The following is an 18,208-nucleotide window of genomic DNA, read 5'->3' as shown; positions in this document are numbered from 1 at the left end:
ATTCCAGTTACGGAGGGAAAATCTTGGGTTAAGGACGAAGATTCTCTCTTCACACAAGATGGTGCAGAGAGGTTTTATTTCCCCTGTGGTGTTTCATGGTAAATGCCCTGTCTGCATTTAATTTGAAGAAGCTGGATTCCCCTCCTCCCCCCTCCATTAAATTTGGAGCATGTTCGTCTTTGTGTGTCGTCTAGTCTTAGATTTGCCTAAAAGTAAAGTTCAACTATTAGATAAATAATTTGCTTATTTTTGATTGTGTTGTTGCTCAACTCCAGATCAATTTAGCTAGACTTCAGAAACAGACCCCCAAAAGGCTTTTTCTTTGATTTCTTATTTACATCACAGCTACGCTTCGACCTTAGGCGCATAGGTACAGCAGCCATTTCCTCGGCAACGTTAAGTTTAACTTTTCAACTACCTGTTTCTCTGCACGACAGACCTGCTTCGTCATGCATGTCAGACTGAAGACGCTCTCAGACAGAAGTCTTTTATTGAGGATGTGGACAGGTACTTGAGACACAGTGGCTCCTAACCAGAACAACTGGCATCTCTGCTCTGCAGATGGACATGCAGGTGGGCTCACAGGTGGAGAGGGAAGAGGGGAAGGGCTCTGCCAGTTATGTGTCCTGTTTGGCGAAAGCATCTGTGTGTGTGTGTGTGTGTGTGTGTGTGTGGACAACATCTGGGCTGCTGTCCACTGACATGTCAGCCAAGGAATTAAAGAGTGAAGCTACACTGCACCCTGCTGGGCAACTGCAGCTCTGCAAGTTCTTGTTACAGAACTTTTTTTTTAAACTTAACATCTCTGGTTAGTTTTGGAAATTCAAAAACCTGGAGCGATGAATCCTTAAAAGTTTAATAATTCCCCCAAAATACGTCTACTGTCAGCAAAAACAACTTATTAATCATGTTCTGCATTGAATCTGAGATATTTAGAAAAGATTAGTGAACGTCACGATGTTTAATTAGCGAAGGGAAAAACCTCTCTGTCTCTCTTTAAGCAATGTTTGCGGTTCGCACAGAAACTTTGATCCTACATAAATTATTTGCTCTGCCTGTGAAAAGATGGACAGAAGCAAACAATGCGACTGCAGAAAGCACACCAACAAATAATATCGATCCCCAGCAGCACACGCACAGCTAATCAATGAATGTATGTCCTCCCCACACAGGCTGCAAGTCAAGATCAATTCTGAAGACAGATGAGGCATCTGCAGATAAAGTGAACTAGTTCTAAACCATATCCCAGCGCTGCGAAATGGAATAAATTCCCCAAACATATGAAAGATTGACTGCAGCTTTGAGAAATGGAGATGCCAGACTGTTTGAGCCGACTTTTGAACAACCAAGTTTTATGACGTAACTAAGAAATATTGTTTCCACAGCCTCTGAGATTATCCCTTCCCCCCAACACACTTTTTTTTTTTAATTCTCGGTGTCTGGTCATGCACTTTGATATCACTTGCTCTCTGGCCTCACATCATGAACCACCAGATGATTTATTGATCTCAACAAAGTCTCCAAATAACCTGCATTATTGTTTCATCACCTTGTCATTATTGCCCTATGATGAGTCTGGTATAAAAAAAAAAAGAAAAGTTGGAGATGTCCCTCAAGGGCGTCTCTTTCAATATGGGTCCAACTGGCTCATTATTTTTCATGTCTTGCAGACGCAGGAGAGGTTAAAGGTGGTTAGTGTCTCAGCGATCGCAAGGACATCTGGCTGATTTTAAACTGCATGTGCCACTGATCGGTTTTTGTATTTACGTGCTCATGTGATGGTAATTTAAAGCAGCGTCACAATTTAGAACATGCCTCGATCATGAGGTCCGTCAGGGGTCAGCGTTTGGACCTGGATGATTTCTTTTGTTTGTGACTATGTGTGTACAATCTGCAAAGTTTACAGGTGGATCTCTGTAAACTAAATGTATTTCTGTAATTCAAATCAAATAGTGGGTCTTTACAGGTAAGTGGATGCATTTCAAGCGTTCATCTTTTGTTCCTTTTTTTAAAATTATGTCTGGCGGCAAAGGAAAACTCGAAATACAGTTTCTTGTAAAGTATTAGACAAGTTTAAGATTATTTATTAGAGAAGTGTGACCATGTTCTTCACAGTTATGCCCTACATTCTTAATTCAGACAGCTTGGTCTGCAAACGTTTGTAAAAGAACAAGTCGCTCTTGGGGAGCTCAGTCAGCTCAGTCAGCTCCAGCATGGCGCCATCATATGATAATGCCTCTGCAATAAATGTTTGTTCTTTTCATTACAACAAAGCACAAGTAAAGTTGTAGGCCATGTAAAATGACAACGCTGGGTCAACGAAAGCTGGATAATACTAAGACAATACATTTAACCATAAAGCACAAGTCAGTTTCAGCATGTATGACTGTATATAACAGAAATACATTAACTTTTAAATAATACTTTAACTTTGTTGAAATGCACCATGTACGCCAGTACATAATTTTCAGGAAAACATTCAATCTACTTTTCTGAATTGAAGTTTTCTTCTGCCGCTATCCATAATCCTAAAAATCATCGAAACAAAAACCAAAATATATAACTTTAGTGTTAAATCACTTAAATACATTAACATTGTTTTTCTAGTATTTTTTTTAAGATGCACCTGTGAAACTTCTAGTAAAAGAAAAATAATAAGGGATTAAATGCAAACAAAAGCGATGGTCTCATAATTCTTTTAATACATTAGTACAAAATCACATTAGAATGAATGCAGATTTTTAGTCCCATCCAAATACATATATTAAAAAAAGAAAGAAATTAAACATCAAAGGCACACATTGAGCTCAAAGAATCAAAAGCAAAAATAGCCAGACCACTCAGTCGAGCCATAAGACAGAAATAGTGTCAAAGACGAGCCTGGCACAGATGCTAAGCGGGAGCCGCTATAAATACGTAGCGATGTTTTCTTGACGAGATGTCAAAGGACAAAAACAAAACACACGGAGGTCAGAGCCGAAGCAGCAAGCTGAAGGCTCAAGTCAGGTTAGCACCACTTTATGGGTCAAAGGCACAGAGCATTAATGTACAACATTTCAAAAAGGGTCAATTCACACATTAATAGAGAGAGGAGTGGGTCAGGTCTTGGTCTTAAATTTCAATGTCATATTTTATTTCAGCTTCAAAAAGGAACAAGAATTCACTAACAATTTTTTGAAAGACCAACAAAAAAAAGTATAATAAAAATCCTGTCGTTCAATTATGTCATTGTATGTGTGCCTGAATATGTGAAGCACAAATGAAGTTGGCACTTGTTCACAGTATTTCTCTTATGAAACAGGAGGTATTCTTAGGTATCCATTTGAGATGTCAGACGAACGCATCCGTCTGAAGCTCCAATCCTGAATCAAATGATTGACATCCGTTTCGTCTTTAGTTACCAAAAAACCCTGTTAAAAACAGCTTATATTGCAACAACTGATGATCTAAAAAGGAACGGGGAAAACGAGCAGCTTGAAGCAACATACTGAAAAACATACATTAAAGGAATATGACAAGAAAATATTGTACCATTTATGCTGGGAATCCAGGTCAGTTAAGCTACTGACTTACAAAATTATAATTACTTATCATTTAATTGATAAAAAGCTGAATAAACACTTAGGATTCCAGTTACGGCCATCCGTATATATACTACATTAACTTGTTTCTAGCCGTTTGAAAGCATTAATAAAGGTTACACACCTTAAACACAACAAAGCTTGAGAAAGCCGTTACCTGAGGAAAAGCATTAAATATTTAAAACGTCTTCTACTTGTCTAAAACGTGTTACAAGGCACCATGTTACACAGTGAGAGCAATGTAATGATTAAACCTGCGGCTTCTTGTCCTGATAGCTGAAGCGTTAAACCTGGCTTCCTGATAAGAATCAACAAACGACGAGAGGAGCAGTCATTAGCGTCGCAGGAGAACAGGATATCATCATGTAGCGTACAATCTGCCTAATGGTTCTGAGAAAACAGCTTTATGGCAAACAATTATTGGCTTATATATTCCCTCTTTACTACATGTTTAATATAAGACTTGAAGCGGCGCTAAATATCTAAAATCTGGATTCTGCCTGCTTATTCAGTGAGCTTGAGATTATACAGAGGTTTAAATGTGTTCTTAGTTCTTTTGGTAAGGCAGAATGGTATAAAGTGGCCAGTGCTGGCTACAGATAACAGATTATTTCTGGGGGTTTTTTAAAAGTGGCAAATGCTAAAGAATATGGCAACAATAAGCAAAACTAAAATAAAAAAAAAAAATCAAATAAAGACCAAGCTTTTCATATCTGCTGCAATTTCACAAGTTAAATTCCTGTTCACAGCTATTTTAGGGAAGGTGATCTTTCCTACGTTTCACATCACGTGACCTGCTGTACATGCACAGTGCCAAACTATCCAAACCCCTTAAACTTTTTCACATTTTGTCACATTACAACCACAAACCACAATGTATTTATTGGGATTTTTGTGGCATGACACAACGTAATTGTGAAAAGGTTGACGAGGGATGCATGGCTTTCAAGATATTTTACAACTCTGAAACGTTTCTCTTGCAGCCTCTTTTACTCTGATGTTCCTTAAGAAAATCCAGTGCAACCAATTGCCTTGAGAAACCACTGTGTCAATTTGTATGAGTAAATTCTTTGAAGGCAATTTGTTGAAGAACATAAGGAAACAAACAACACCATAAAGACCAAAGAACATAGCAATAAACTTGCTGATAAGCTTATAGCGGATTTGGCTTACAAAACCGTCCATAGCTGTGAGGATCTCACAGAGGGCTGTTCAATCTGTGATCTAAAAATAGGAAAACTGCAAACCTGCCAAGACATGGCTATCCTAAACAAACAGGCCAGGCAAGTGGAGCATTAATCTGAAAAGTAGTCAAGAAGTTGCACAGATCAAAAACTCAATTCTAGAAGATTTTTATAAAAACTGTTATGCCCTCTACTAACTGGACTTTACGAGGCAGCAACAGCAAGAAAGTCATTGCTGATGGAAAGAAACATGACGTAATGTTGGAGGTTTCTCACAAGTCATTTAGAATACCTTAAACCAAAACATACACAGGTACACTGGAATGCTTTAGACATGCATGGCTAAAAATTACCCAAAATCCAGACCTAAATAGAAATGAGAATCTGTGCCAGGACGCTCTATTTCAAATCTGATTAAGTTGTGCAAAGACCAATGGAGAAACATTTCAGTCTCTAGATGTGAAAAGCAAGTAGACAAAAACCAAATTACACTTCCAGCTGCAGAATTTTTTTTTAAACCATGCATCCTTTCACTTCACGTTAGATTACGTAATACTTTGTAGGAAATCAACACCTAAAAATTCATGAAAATACGTTGACTTTTATGCTTGTAGTGACAAAATATGAAAAAAGTTCAAGGTGTTTGAATCTCTTTGAAAGGCACAAAAGGAGGGAAATGGGAGCATGAGATGATCAAGTCTTTCACTTTCTTTCTCGCTAAACCCAAAGAAAGTAGGCGATTTCATCCAGGTCTACCGGATAATCTGTGAGGTGCAGCGGCTCCTTGAGGTCGAATCTTTCCCCCTTGTAGCTTCTCCAGTGCCCAGCGGGTAGATATATGTCTCGTTCTTGCTTTCCAGGCTCTAAAACTGGAGCTACCATTAGGTCGTCCCCGATCAGGAACTGGGAATCAATTTTATAGGCCCTCTCATCCCCAGTGGCAATCCACCACAGTGGCCGTATGATCGGGTCCCCGGTGTCCAAAACCTCCCCTGCCAGCTCGAGGACCCGCGGCGCCACAATGCTTTCGTGAATGGCTGTGTACTTTCGAGCAATTTCCACCACCTCGTTATCGTATTCCCACGGAGGTATAGAAAACTGCATAGAAGGCATGAAGGCAGACAGCTCCAGCCAGCGGATGTACAGCTCTCGATCAGGTAGTGCCCGATCTCCGCTTGTGTAGTTCACGTAGGCGTTGCCCCCAATCATGTCTGGCAGGATGAACTGATACCCAAGGATGCTGATGGTCAGCACTGTGGGGATGAGAGATTTGAGGCCCAGCTCATAACCCCACACAGAATCTCTGTCAGTCGGTCTGAAGAAGCAGGATATGTTCTGGGACTGGTAACCACTGCGCAGTTCAGCTCGATCATTGTAGTGAATAGCCATCTCTGTGTAGCGCCTTGTGAAAAAACTGGGGTCGCGAATATGATTCTTTGTGCTAAATTTCCAAGGTAAGTAGTTCGTCTCCCCTGCATCAAATTTAAAAGACGACACCCCGTACTTTGAGCGCAGTGAACGTAGCTGGGAGGAAAACCATTCCCGGGCCTCTGGATTGGTGAAGTCCAAAATACCGCCAATGCCATTCCACCAATGAACCAACGCAGGCAGCCGTCCTGTTGGCTCTCGGACAAACAGCCCTCGCTCTACCAGAGGATGAAAGTTTTCAGAGTTATAGTTAACAAAAGGATGGATCCATAGAGACACCAGAAATCCATCCGATTTTAACTTTTGGAACATTTCAGACGCATTAGGGAACTTGACTGGGTCAAACTCGAAATCTCCGTAACGTTTTGTGTAGCGGTCGTCGAGCTCCAGATGACTACAGTTAAAATTGTACTTGCGAATGTTGGCAGCGTACGTCAAAAGTTTTTCCTGATCAATGTCACGCTTATATATAGCCCAAGTCGACCAAATAGGATGCTCAAACATGACTTTGGCAGGCACTTTGTACGGTTTGTTGAAGTATCTCCGAACCATGTACTTGTGTATGGATGTCACATCCAGACCTACGCAGACTCTGTAGCTCAGTTCAGCACAAGGAGCCTCACCCGGGTTTGGCTTGAAAGGGGAATCATGATACCTTGCTTGGAAGTACATAGTTTTTTCCGTGTCATTCCAGCCAAGGTGAAAAGGCACAGAGTTGTTGATCTTGATGGCCGTGGCATTGGATGACAGCCAGTAACTTTCCAAGATTCCTCCAAATTCTTCCCGGTTTGAGTAGATGTCGCTCGTGACAAACGGTTTGGGAGCCTGTTGGCCTGAAATAGAAATAGGCCAGTGCTGAACTGCTGACACTGCTCCCCCATACCAGTGCGCAAACTTGTAAGTCATGGCATGCTCAACAGGAATGTTGGGAACCAGTTCTTCCCAGCGGACACGGTAGCACTGCACAGTGTCCTTGGGCTGCACTGTCTTTATGAAAAACTTAAGCTTCCTGTCAGTGGTCCGACTACAACGAAGAATTTCCTCCTCCTTGGAGCAGGAGTCCAAGTCCAGGGTCCCTGATCTGCCAAGATTAAAAAGTCATTTGAATTTCAGTCTTTTGTTGATAACAAAAACACTAATGATTTTGCAATAAATAGGAAGATTATTAAAGTTTACTTCTGTTGGTAATTAATTTCAAATTGTTATACTTGTCTTTCAAGCACTGAAAACACAACATTCAGTTCACCCAAGTACTCTCGTCATTTCTTGTACAGTGCATGGAAATGCATTTCTGGCTATTCAGTGTTAAAGTCGTTTTCATTGTTAATCTGATTTGTGAGTTTGGGATTTTTAGTAGCACTAAGATAGTCATCAAAAACACTAAACCCCCCACCCTCACACAGGGCGTCAGTGAATGTCTGCTTGAGTACAGACAAGTTATCAACCTCTCCCAAGGTTGTGTGGGTCATAATATAACATCTGTGTATTAAATGGTCTTATGTTGGTCTTTTGTGATATTAGACTTTACTGGGGAACTGGGTCAATTATTCTCTTTAGTTGTAAGCCATAATATCTCTTTTTACTACCGTTTCATCTTCCGTATATGTTTGGAACAGATCAATCAGTACAATTTTGAGATTATCTATACTATGTCAGGAAAAGATAAGTTTCTCAATCATTTCATAAGAAAAAGGAAGCATTTTTATTTTAACATTTTGGGCAAAGGTGAGGATCATTTATAAGCTTAGCTTTTTAGCTTTTTTTTTTTTAGCTTTTTGAATATAATAAAATAGATTTTCAGATAATATTCTAACTTGATGAGGTACAACCTATATACACAAAGACACATTTTTAAAAAATTACCAACCTGAAATTCATTCTGAAGACAATGGACCCTCCCTGGTTGCGGATAATGTAGCCGTCCTTATTGAGGTCCAGCAGCTGAGTCTTCAGAAGCTCAGCTTTGCGCAGGGAGGCTATGTAGTAACACCAGGCAGTCACGGCTGCGATGACCAGAAACAGGCCGATGACTCCAGCTCCAACCAAGGGTCGAGAATCCTTGGTGTGCTTCTTCTTGGGGATAACATCTGTAATCGTGCCCCCGGCGCCGCCAGGCACCACTTGGTACATGGCTCGTGTTTTTCAGAGGCCAAATCCCTGAGGTGATGTTGTGCAGATCATCAAAAATGTTGAGCCTCCGATTGGACTTTAGGCACGTCGTCACGTCTGTTTGCAGTTTGTCGGGGAAACAAGATAACAGAGGGTTTAAAAAAAAAAAAACACTCAACCATCTGAAAATTCTAGGAAAAATGTGAAGCGCACACACACACACACACACACACACACACACACACACACACACAAAACAAACATGCTCTACATTTTTCTTTTAATACCAACTCAATGCACTTCAAGCTATGGCTTGTAACATCCTCTGCATTGCTGAACAAAGTGATTTCACAGGTCTTGAAGGTATTAGGCTGTCCAGTTGTAAACTTTAACGATGTATATGAGATTTAAGAAAACAAATCTTTGTCAAATTTGCCCTAAAGAGACAAAGTGGATGTTGCTGGAAGTAATTCTAACACATGGGTTCAATTGACAACAACTCATTTGTATGGAATGAAGTGTAAAGAAGCAGAAAAGAGGGATTTTAGCCTTAAAGCCCTGCAAAGGCCAACGAGGCAAGATAGGAATACTGAACGCTGTGCTGTATCACTCCTGATTAGGCAAACTGGACACAACCTGGATTGCTGCAAGTCAAATGTGTCAACACAGGCTGACGCTTAAGAGAACAATAAAAAGCTACATTACCCGTTTTATGCAAATGTTACTGTTCCTCAAAGAAAATCAAACAGCAACATCTATTGAGTAACTTGGTTTGACACGCAGTTAATCAGGACAGGCTGAATATGAAAAAACGGAGTGAAGGTGGTTAAGTTCTCTCTGACTGAATGTTCTGTACTGCCAGCAGAACATAAAAAAAAAAGTGCGGGGAATACAGTGAAACTGAAAAACTCATGAGAGATTTATTGGAATTTTATGACCCACGCATAGTTTAGTGCATAACTAAAGTGAGAGGGAAGCAATTTGTGTTTTGAAAACGGCAAATCAAGGAGGTTTTAAAAGAAGCAGCAAAGAGGCCCACGTAAACTCAGGAGGTGTTGCAGACACTCAAACACGGCAGCGGCGGCTACAGGAAGATGCTGAGGCGACACTTCTCTTCAGCAGGGACGACGAAGGAGAAACAGACGGAGATAAATAAAGGTCACACCTAGAGGAAAACCTGTTAGAAATCCCGATTCGAAAAATGCAAGATAAAACATACTTTCTTGATTTTAATCTGCAAATAGTATAACTTTCCTTCCACTTTACAATTATGCACACTGCTATGTGTCAGCCTATCACAGACAATCCAAACGAAGCCTTTAGATGCGCCCCTTCTCAAACGCCTGGATCATAAGGTGCATGGAATAGACGCTACAGTAGAGGCTGGAGTTACGTTATGTATCCACTAGATGGAGCTGCACTAAAGGATGAATGTCTAAAGTCACTTTGTTGACATAGAGAATGTCAACAAAACAGTCGGACTCCGGTCAGTGAGGAGAGCCTTCCGCGATTAGGCCGGGGCGTGGCCGGACGGTGGTCACCCTTCTCCGTTCGCGCACAGCATGTTGGTGGAGAACGTGGTGCTAAATGACCTGCAGACGACCTGATTATCAGGTCCGTAGGGAGCTAGGTCAGTCAAACTTTATTAACAAACCAGCGTTCTGACAATTATCCCAGCATGCACCGCGCGCTTCTTCTTCTACGGGCGAAAATGAAGTCTGCGGCTGCTTACCGTAGTTGCTAGACCTGTTGTGGCTCAATATTGGTCCATATGTAAGGCGCACCGGATTATAAGGCGCACTGTTGGCTTTTGAGGAAATTGAAGGTTTTAAGGTGCGCCTTATAGTGCGGAAAATAATTACTCGCTGCCTGGTCTCTGCAGAACTTCATGAAGTGGTGAGGACTGGAGCTGGAGACCCCGAGTTTGAATTCAGTCTGACAATAACAAGTTTTTCCTTAGCTTCCAAAGAACTGTGGACTTTAGAGTTCAACACAAGCACAAGATGAAAACAAAAACATTCTCGAACCGAATCCTTTCCAGCTTTAAGTGAAAAATAAAGGCTATACTGGAGAAAAAAACACATGATGACCCAGACAGGGTTAATTAGAAAACTTCTTGAAACTTAACCATCATTGGAAGTCATACATCTTCTGTTAATATTTAAGAAATAGGCCATTTTATCGGCTAATTTAAATAAATTCTATGAAGCAGAACTATTAAAAAAAAAACAAAAAACAATAACCTCATTTATACATAAGCTAACCAAGCACCAATAAAAATGAGCAATCCAAAAATCTTTTACTCGGATGATTTTTACTGTACTGTAGAGAAGCGCTTTCCCACACAGTTCCTTTCAGCCTCATTCGTTTGTTTACAGTGAGCTTTTATCTGTCATTTCAGCTGATTCATTATCAGACATGGAGGGGAAACATAAAGAAGTGCTGATCTAGTCGGTGCAGCTGCTCCAGTCACACTTCTTCAAGTGTTTGTGCCAGAGAGAGAGAGAGAGACAGAGCTGAGGGCTCGGTGTTCTCAGCGTGTCCCCGCATGCTAATTATGGACGCCGTCAATAGCACTGAACATGAACATGCAGAGCTGTGTATTACAGACTTAATGCACAGTTTAAGCAAGCAAGAAATAAAACAACGGTCTTCACTTGTGATGTGGCTTTCCCCCCCCCTCCCCACATATAATTATGTTTACGGGTAACAACAACACACTGATTAAGAAAATGCCTCTTAAAAGACCAAAACATGAGTTACAGATTAACAACATAAACTATTTATTTTAGAAGCCAATGTGGGGAGAACGACCCGTTTTTTATATATATATATTTCGACTTTATGGGCGTTGTGAGAAAGTTAAGTAAAGAAAAACAACACAGAATCAGTGCAAAATGTTCGTATCTCTCAATAAAATTCAGATTTTTGTTACCGTTCGTTCGGAAAAAAAAAGTTTTTTTTGTTTGTTTGTTTTGTTTTGTTTTCCCCCTACCGATCTGCAGCGATCTCCTCAGCGGTTTGGAGTCTGTTTGCTACAATCCACAGCAAAAAAAAAAAAAAAAAAAAAAAGGCCGAGAGAGGAACCCAAACGCGCTGGGTTGACCCCGCCTTCATCTACGCCCACACTGACAAGGGAAATGTAGTCCAGGTGGAGAAAAAACGTGTCCTTTATTTCATTCTGCGCCGCTTACAGAAATGCTTTAAATTTAGCAACACACAATAGTTTAATGACCACAAAGAATTCACAGTTTTCTATGTACAAAGTGTGAAATAAACATTGAGCTTGTTAATGTCATGAAATTCAGATTTTAACACTTGCTGTTAATTTTACGTAACTGGTCGCATCAGAAATATTTAAACTTAGAAAAACTTTGATACTTTACTAACCTGCTGAATGAACAATGTAAGAAAAGGTTGTTGTTTTTCTTAATGTCAATATCTATATTTCAATATATTTCAAGATTCATTCAAGCTGGATTGGATTGGATTGAACAAATGGCTCCCACAAAAAAGCAGACTGACATTTATTTAAGACTTGGAATGGCAGCTGTGCCATGCTTCACCTGTAGATAAAAGAGTTATCTTAACTTTGTACGTCTTTTTTCACCTCAGTTTTTTTTAAGTGTTTAATACTGAATCCCTGTTTTATTTCATATTATTACCAACAACTTCGATTATGAGCTCGACTGCCTCGATGTCTTTGTATGTGTAGAGAAATTTTATGCCAATAGTCCCATTAAAAAATGTATTCACTAAAAAAATCAAAATTTGAACATTTCTAAAAATTATTTCCTCCGCTGTACAAATATTGGAAGAAATTTTTCACAAATGTGGAAAAAGTATGAATACAATATAGCATTCAGATGCACTGGAAGCACAAGAGAGTGACTGCTCTTCATCCAACTTGATCGTGACGAGCCACCCTTGGAGGGACATTGCCGTTTATTTAAAAAGGAAATTTAAAAGCCCGCATGCTGCTCTGCCAGGAGTGGCGTGGTTAATTAGCAGAGGATAGGAAAGTAGCTGAGCAGACTCTCGTTCTGAATCTCCCCAGCTTGGAAGAGGGCAACCTCTGGTGTTCCTAATAAAGGCTTTCAGAGACAAACTCTGGGTGTATGACGTAGTGAGCAGCCTGGTAGGGCCTCACTACATGGAAGCAGCTGTAGCAGTCGCTGTTGGCAAAGCACAGGATCAGAGTCAGACTTCAGGAACAATATTAAAGTCGTCCTCTCCTCCAAAAAAAAATAAATAAATAAATAAATATGATACATGCAAGAGAATGTGCACCTAAAATCCTGAGATCTGGTAGAGCAACATTTCCTGTAAGGCGTCCGCGCAGAGCAGAGAGGAGCTGCTGCAGCTGCAGGAGAGTTGCTCGTTTGTGGTCTCGTTTGAAACTGAATTCCGGCTTGTGGTCTGTTGTAAGGCAGAGATCTTACTGTCATTTTTTTTTAAAATACACTGACATATTACTTTGCAAAAGAATGTATGCTACTTGATCTGCTACAAGAAAAACGTCATTGTTTATTGCATTTGTGCTTGTTTTTATCGTACAACACAAAATAGTTGACACTTGCAAAGTGGAAGGGAAACTGAACATGATTTTCTCTAAATTTTGGCGCACAACAATACGAGCAGTGTGGTGTGTGTTTGTATTTACATTTTTTACAAAAATCCAGTGCAATGAATTGTCCACAGAAGTCACAGGACTCTAATTGTGTAATTGAATCACATTATGTGAAGACCTCAGAGACCACTGTAGTGAACAAACAGCCAGAGTTATCATGATTTAGTTAAGATTTTTATTTGTAACAAAATGTATTTTCACTTCGCAGTTATACTCTGCTCTGTGTTGGTCGACTACGACACAAAATCCACTGTGGCGAAAAAGTACAAACATGCAAGGGGACTGTGTGTCTTAAACGGCATCACTTCAGTTCAAAGGTTGTTTACTTGCCTGAGTTGTCGTGCTGAGAGTGGATTGACATTCCTCTGATAATCTGCTGTCCTGCAGAGCAGATCCATCAGTGTCAGAATGTGTTTACAGTTACCTTTAAGCGAAACGGGGAGCTGTTTAATAATTACTTATTAGGGCTCCTCAGAGTGGTGGGAACCTGACCGTCACTCGCAGCAGGAGTCTCTATCAGCTGGAGCTTGTGGGCCTGGATAGGAGGCATGTGATGTGGGTTGTCTGAATTTGTTTTGCCTAAAGGGTTTTCAGGGAAGGCCGAGACCGGACTGTGAGCCGAGAAATGGTTCACAGGGGGGAGAAGGGGCCGGCCGGTGTCCACGGGGGGCGAAGGGTGGAGCAGAGCGCACGGTGGTCTGTAGCTTGGCCGAAGACTGCGGGGAAACAGGAAGTCCTGGGGAGTCGAGGAAATGGAGATTGGAAACAGAAATCTAAAGAAGGAAAAGTTAGGAAACTCTCATTTTAACACAAACTTTGTTTGGACACTGGTATTCAGTTTTTACACACCTTGCAAAAAATATTGATTGACGTTGGACTCGAGGCATTTTGTCATATCACAAGCACAAAACTTCTTTGAATTTTATTGGGATTTTTTTTTTCTAAAGGTAACTAATTAATTAATCATACTCATTAATCATAGAAGCAACCAAGAGGTCACTTTAGCTCTGGAGGAGCCACAAAGGTCAAGAACTCAGCTAGCAGAATCTGCTGAAAGGACGACTATTCGTTGTGCACGACACAAATCTGACTTTTACGGAAGGCAAGAAGAAAGACATTACTAGAAAAAAATACACCAAGAGTCCAGTGTAAACCTTTTGGCCTATAAATAAATCTTGTTTGTGGCATAAAATTACTACTACTACTGCTGCTGCTGCTAATACAGATCTCAGTCTCCACATCAAAACATGGTGGTGGCAGCATCATGTTGCGGGGATGATTTTCTTCAGAAAGGACGTGGAAGCTGGTTAGACTTGACAGAGCACCTGACAACAGGATCATCCAGGGAGGAAACCTGTTGGAAGCTGCAAAAGATTTGATGCTGGTTCACCTTCCTGCAAGGACAATGACCGTAAACAGACGGCCAGAACAAATCCTTGTGTCCAAACAACCCAGACAGAGTCCAGACAGAAATCCAATTAAGGTTCATTAGGAAAGTTTTTTTTAAAATGTTACTCACTGAAGAGAAAATGACCCGTCTTTAAAAAGAAACTGTATTTTGTTTTTCTGTATGAACAACATGCATGCAAACCAGTCAGCATTATGACTGATTTGATGTTTACAGCTCAATTTGTCGTGTCATAAAAGAAAAAAAAAGTTCTTAAAGCACTTTTAGACATCTGTCATATTCTTATTCCCAAATATTTATGGAACATATTAAAAATTTAAAAAGAAAAGAAGTGTTGGGGGAACACAAAAGTCCTTCTTTGCATGATCTGTACTCCTCTATTTCTTTTATTTTCAGTCACATAACATATTGTAAGTACATAATGTTCCACAGAGTCGATTTTGCCTTCTGTTTATTTCTTCAAAATAAACAGAAATCATATCAGGAATAGCTTTCTATTCCTGTCAGAGTCAACAAATCATTACATGACCACAACAAATAAAGCTCATACATGCAAAATCGGAGGGCTGTCCATCTTACCGGCCGTGGCTGAGGGTTGTTCCTGCGGTGGGCTGAGGTGGGTCGAAGTTCAGCTTTTTTTGCTCTGCCCGGAGATCTGAAATGCTCCTTGTACATTGTGAGGTAGAGCTGGGGACCCATCTTCAGAAACCGTCTCACTGTTTATGCACACCTTACCTCCAGTTTGCCTGAAAGTCATGCAGGATCCTGGAAGCTCCGCCCCTTACCTATATCTGCCCCCATCACCACCCGCCTCCCGCCTCCTCTGCTTCTATACTCTATTTTTACTTCCGGGGAAGATTACATAATTGTTGTAGCAGTATGCATTGAATCTTTTTTCCACTGCTGTGTGTCACTTACTCTGAATCTAAGGTGCCACAACACCTGTTTATTTTAAGTTTTGCATCATTACAGCATGCATCAATCCTCTTTTTCAGATCAAACTACTGGTTTAGCCTGTTGCTGTTGTGAAGAATCTCGTCCGTTTTGGACAGGTTAAGATCATCCCTGCTGAAGCAGAACAACTCTCTGTGTGCCACCTGAGCACTCACTAATCTCCCTGAGCTTTAAGCCCCCTGCAGAGACTCACATACCTGGGGTCAATGCCCTTGACCTGCTTCCATAGCTCCGAGGGCCCCGATCAACAACACAGCCCTCGCTTCACTTCGTACACCGACAGCCGTTCAGCTGCTTTTAAGTTTCAACAGTCTGAACAGAGCTGCAGAACTAAAAAGAAGGGGGGAAAAACCCCTGCAGAATTCATAGACTCTATCACAATCAATGACTGTCAGCACGTCACACTAGCATTAATAATTTGTGGAGCACTGCGGGGGCCATTGTGTCTGTGGCAATCTCACTGAGTTATCTGTGACAGGAACTGGCTGAGCGTCCATTGCAGTGGTTGAACCTCGCCTGGAAGCTGCGTTGAAGCTCAGCCACACACACACACACACACACACACACACACACACACACACACACACACACGTCATGTCGAGCGATCATAGTAATGTGAGAGAAAATGCATTTCATCGATTGGACATCAGATCCCAGTTATTCACGCCGTCGGCAGGACTGACGACAGAACACTTTTATTTCTTGATTTGCGTACTTTTTACGACTCTCTAGAAAGCCCTTTCTAAGGAACGTACACGTCTTTGAACATCTGACAGAGCGCAAAGCAAATGCACACTTCCTGTCTTACTGTGGGAAACTTAATGCTGGATTGCTTTAATGTTCTGTGAAGCAGACGTCTGTCATGAGCTCAGGAAGCCATGAAGCCTGGATCCTTGAAGCTGTCACTGATGCTTGGTTTTCACCGCAGCTTTGAGTCTAGCGTACAGATGCCTGAAATTCTGCAGGAGAAAACAGGTGGAAAACGTTACGCATCGAAATTATTTTAATCCTCCTGAATGGCTAGGTGCTAAACAACATCGAGCAAAAACATTGAAACCCCCCCTTTTTTCTTTTTTTTTACATTTTGTCACATTACGACACTCTGATAGACCAACAGAACCACATGGTTGTGAACTGGATTAAAAAATGAAAAAATCTGAAAAGTGAGTATTCAGCTCTCATTTCTTTGACACCTTTAAAAAAAACATGAAACCAACCAGACGTCACCTAAGTACACTTGGATGATGGAAGGAATGCAATTTCTGTTGTGTATGTAGAAACGCTTTGTGAAATGTATATCAACTCACCTGTATTGAATAGTAAACAATCCCCAAATATGCAGTGATGCATCCTCCTAGGAAGAGATCAAACGCTGCTGGCTTCACCCTGAAAAAGGTTTGCATTAGTTTCTGAACCTTTAACCACTTTCCACACACACACCAAAGTCACTTTGGCACAGACAAATATCAAGTTTTAAGGCTTGAATTTATGTTCTGCTTTTTTTGTCGAGTCCCAGGACATTCTAAGGTTGCTGGTAAGTTTACCTGTACATGACAACTGGTTGGTTCATTTGATCAAAAAAGGTGATCTCAGGGTCCCTGCATGAAAAGGTAACGTTAATCATGAGGTTGCTGTGTTACTTTTGAGTCACTGAATGAAAAAGCTGCTGCACGTTTCACCTCTTGTCCTGTCGAAAGGTGTGTCTATGGACCTGCTGCAGGTGGTGCTTGAACTCGTGCTCCAGTGAGTTGACCAGTAGGATCTGACCGGGCTCCTTGTCCAGCAGCTGGGCGGACCGGGGCACAGAGGTCAAAAAGGACATCAAACTGGACATGTGGCTGTCCTGAAAGTCCTGTATTGAGGACAAATATGTGGGTTCACAATGGAAGTATCGTGATAATGTCTAACGTCATTGAAGTCTGAAAAGATTTTTTTTTTTAAAAAGCTAATACATTTATGTCAGGGTCACTTTGGAGACGTTTTTCATCTTTCTTTTTATAAAGCTGCTTCTTGATAAAACTTTTCTATTTGCACTTTAGTGGCGACCAATAACTGAAATCGACATGGCATTTTATTGATACTGCAGATCTGCTTTTGGAAAAATTCAAGCACGCTGTAATGTCTATGCATGAACACAAGAGGGCAGCACATGGCGCAGGAGAACAAGGAACTCACCAGCTGACCCTTAAAAACTTGAATATCCCTTGGTGAACCCTTAAAACAAAAATAGTCACAGATCAATGTGCTTTTACAACAAATTAAAGTATAGATATGATTGTTTTTTTTTTTACATATACATAATCAAAATGGACTGACTTTATTCACCTTGTCTGAGAGATTGTACATGTACCGGGCCAGAGCTTCAGCTATGATAATGCCGTTTCGTTTAAGTTTCCTAAAATCTACTTGGGACCTAGAAGATGATATGCAGAAGATAGAATTATATTTCGATGCTTATTTCTGTGTTATCTTATATTTATTTTACACACAATTATATAATATAAAATATTAAAAAAATTAGAAGCAAAATATGTATTTTTTTTTAATCTACGTATTCTCTGACCAACCAAATAAGACAAAAATGATGTCAAACATACATTGTATCCAGCACAGACCCGCGAAGTTCAGACTTGGGATCTTCCACATGAGACAGCGTGAAGGCCTGAATCCTGCGCAGGCTGTAGCGCTCGTGCTCCCAGGCCACCGTCGACTCTACAAGATTGATCTTCTTGTGCACCAATCCCACCTTCACCCAGGGGAATCTGGAGGAAACCACCTGTGGGGTATAACACGCGGCGAAACCGCACAACACCATTAATACCGACAAGACATGTTTACGCTTTGTTAAGGAAGAAATTTTTCTAAAATAGGTTAACTTTGGAAAAAGTTTGGCTCTCTCTCTTCCTCTGAATCC

General features: G+C 40.8%; 2 protein-coding genes across 2 annotated transcripts in view; both read right to left on the bottom strand.

The window, feature by feature from the left end:
* Positions 1-2,682: 2,682 nt before the first annotated feature.
* On the bottom strand, positions 2,683-11,392 carry myorg (myogenesis regulating glycosidase). Its single transcript, XM_007554256.2, has 3 exons — positions 11,298-11,392; positions 8,061-8,419; positions 2,683-7,274 (listed from the first exon to the last, which is right to left on the bottom strand). Exons 2-3 carry the CDS (start codon positions 8,321-8,323, stop codon positions 5,483-5,485), a joined length of 2,055 nt encoding a protein of 684 aa, XP_007554318.1. The 5' UTR covers positions 8,324-8,419; positions 11,298-11,392; the 3' UTR covers positions 2,683-5,482.
* A 1,701-nt stretch (positions 11,393-13,093) lies between these two features.
* The window catches only part of LOC103139566 (nicalin-1), an 8,327-nt gene continuing 3,212 nt past the window's right edge, over positions 13,094-18,208 (bottom strand). Inside the window, exons 8-16 of the mRNA XM_007554253.2 lie at positions 17,892-18,188; positions 17,620-17,707; positions 17,470-17,508; positions 16,974-17,146; positions 16,839-16,892; positions 16,602-16,680; positions 14,920-16,253; positions 13,391-13,668; positions 13,094-13,313 (exon numbers count right to left, since the gene is read on the bottom strand). Of these exons, the coding sequence (XP_007554315.1) occupies positions 16,197-16,253; positions 16,602-16,680; positions 16,839-16,892; positions 16,974-17,146; positions 17,470-17,508; positions 17,620-17,707; positions 17,892-18,188 (787 nt within the window). The 3' untranslated portion in view covers positions 13,094-13,313; positions 13,391-13,668; positions 14,920-16,196. The remainder of the gene's footprint in view (positions 13,314-13,390; positions 13,669-14,919; positions 16,254-16,601; positions 16,681-16,838; positions 16,893-16,973; positions 17,147-17,469; positions 17,509-17,619; positions 17,708-17,891; positions 18,189-18,208) is intronic.

The sequence above is a fragment of the Poecilia formosa genome, unplaced genomic scaffold, assembly GCF_000485575.1.
Source record: "Poecilia formosa unplaced genomic scaffold, Poecilia_formosa-5.1.2 Scaffold62, whole genome shotgun sequence".
Classification (NCBI taxonomy): Eukaryota; Metazoa; Chordata; class Actinopteri; order Cyprinodontiformes; family Poeciliidae; genus Poecilia; species Poecilia formosa.
Note: the sequence above shows the minus strand (reverse complement) of the source record. Positions and strands in the feature narration are given on the sequence as shown.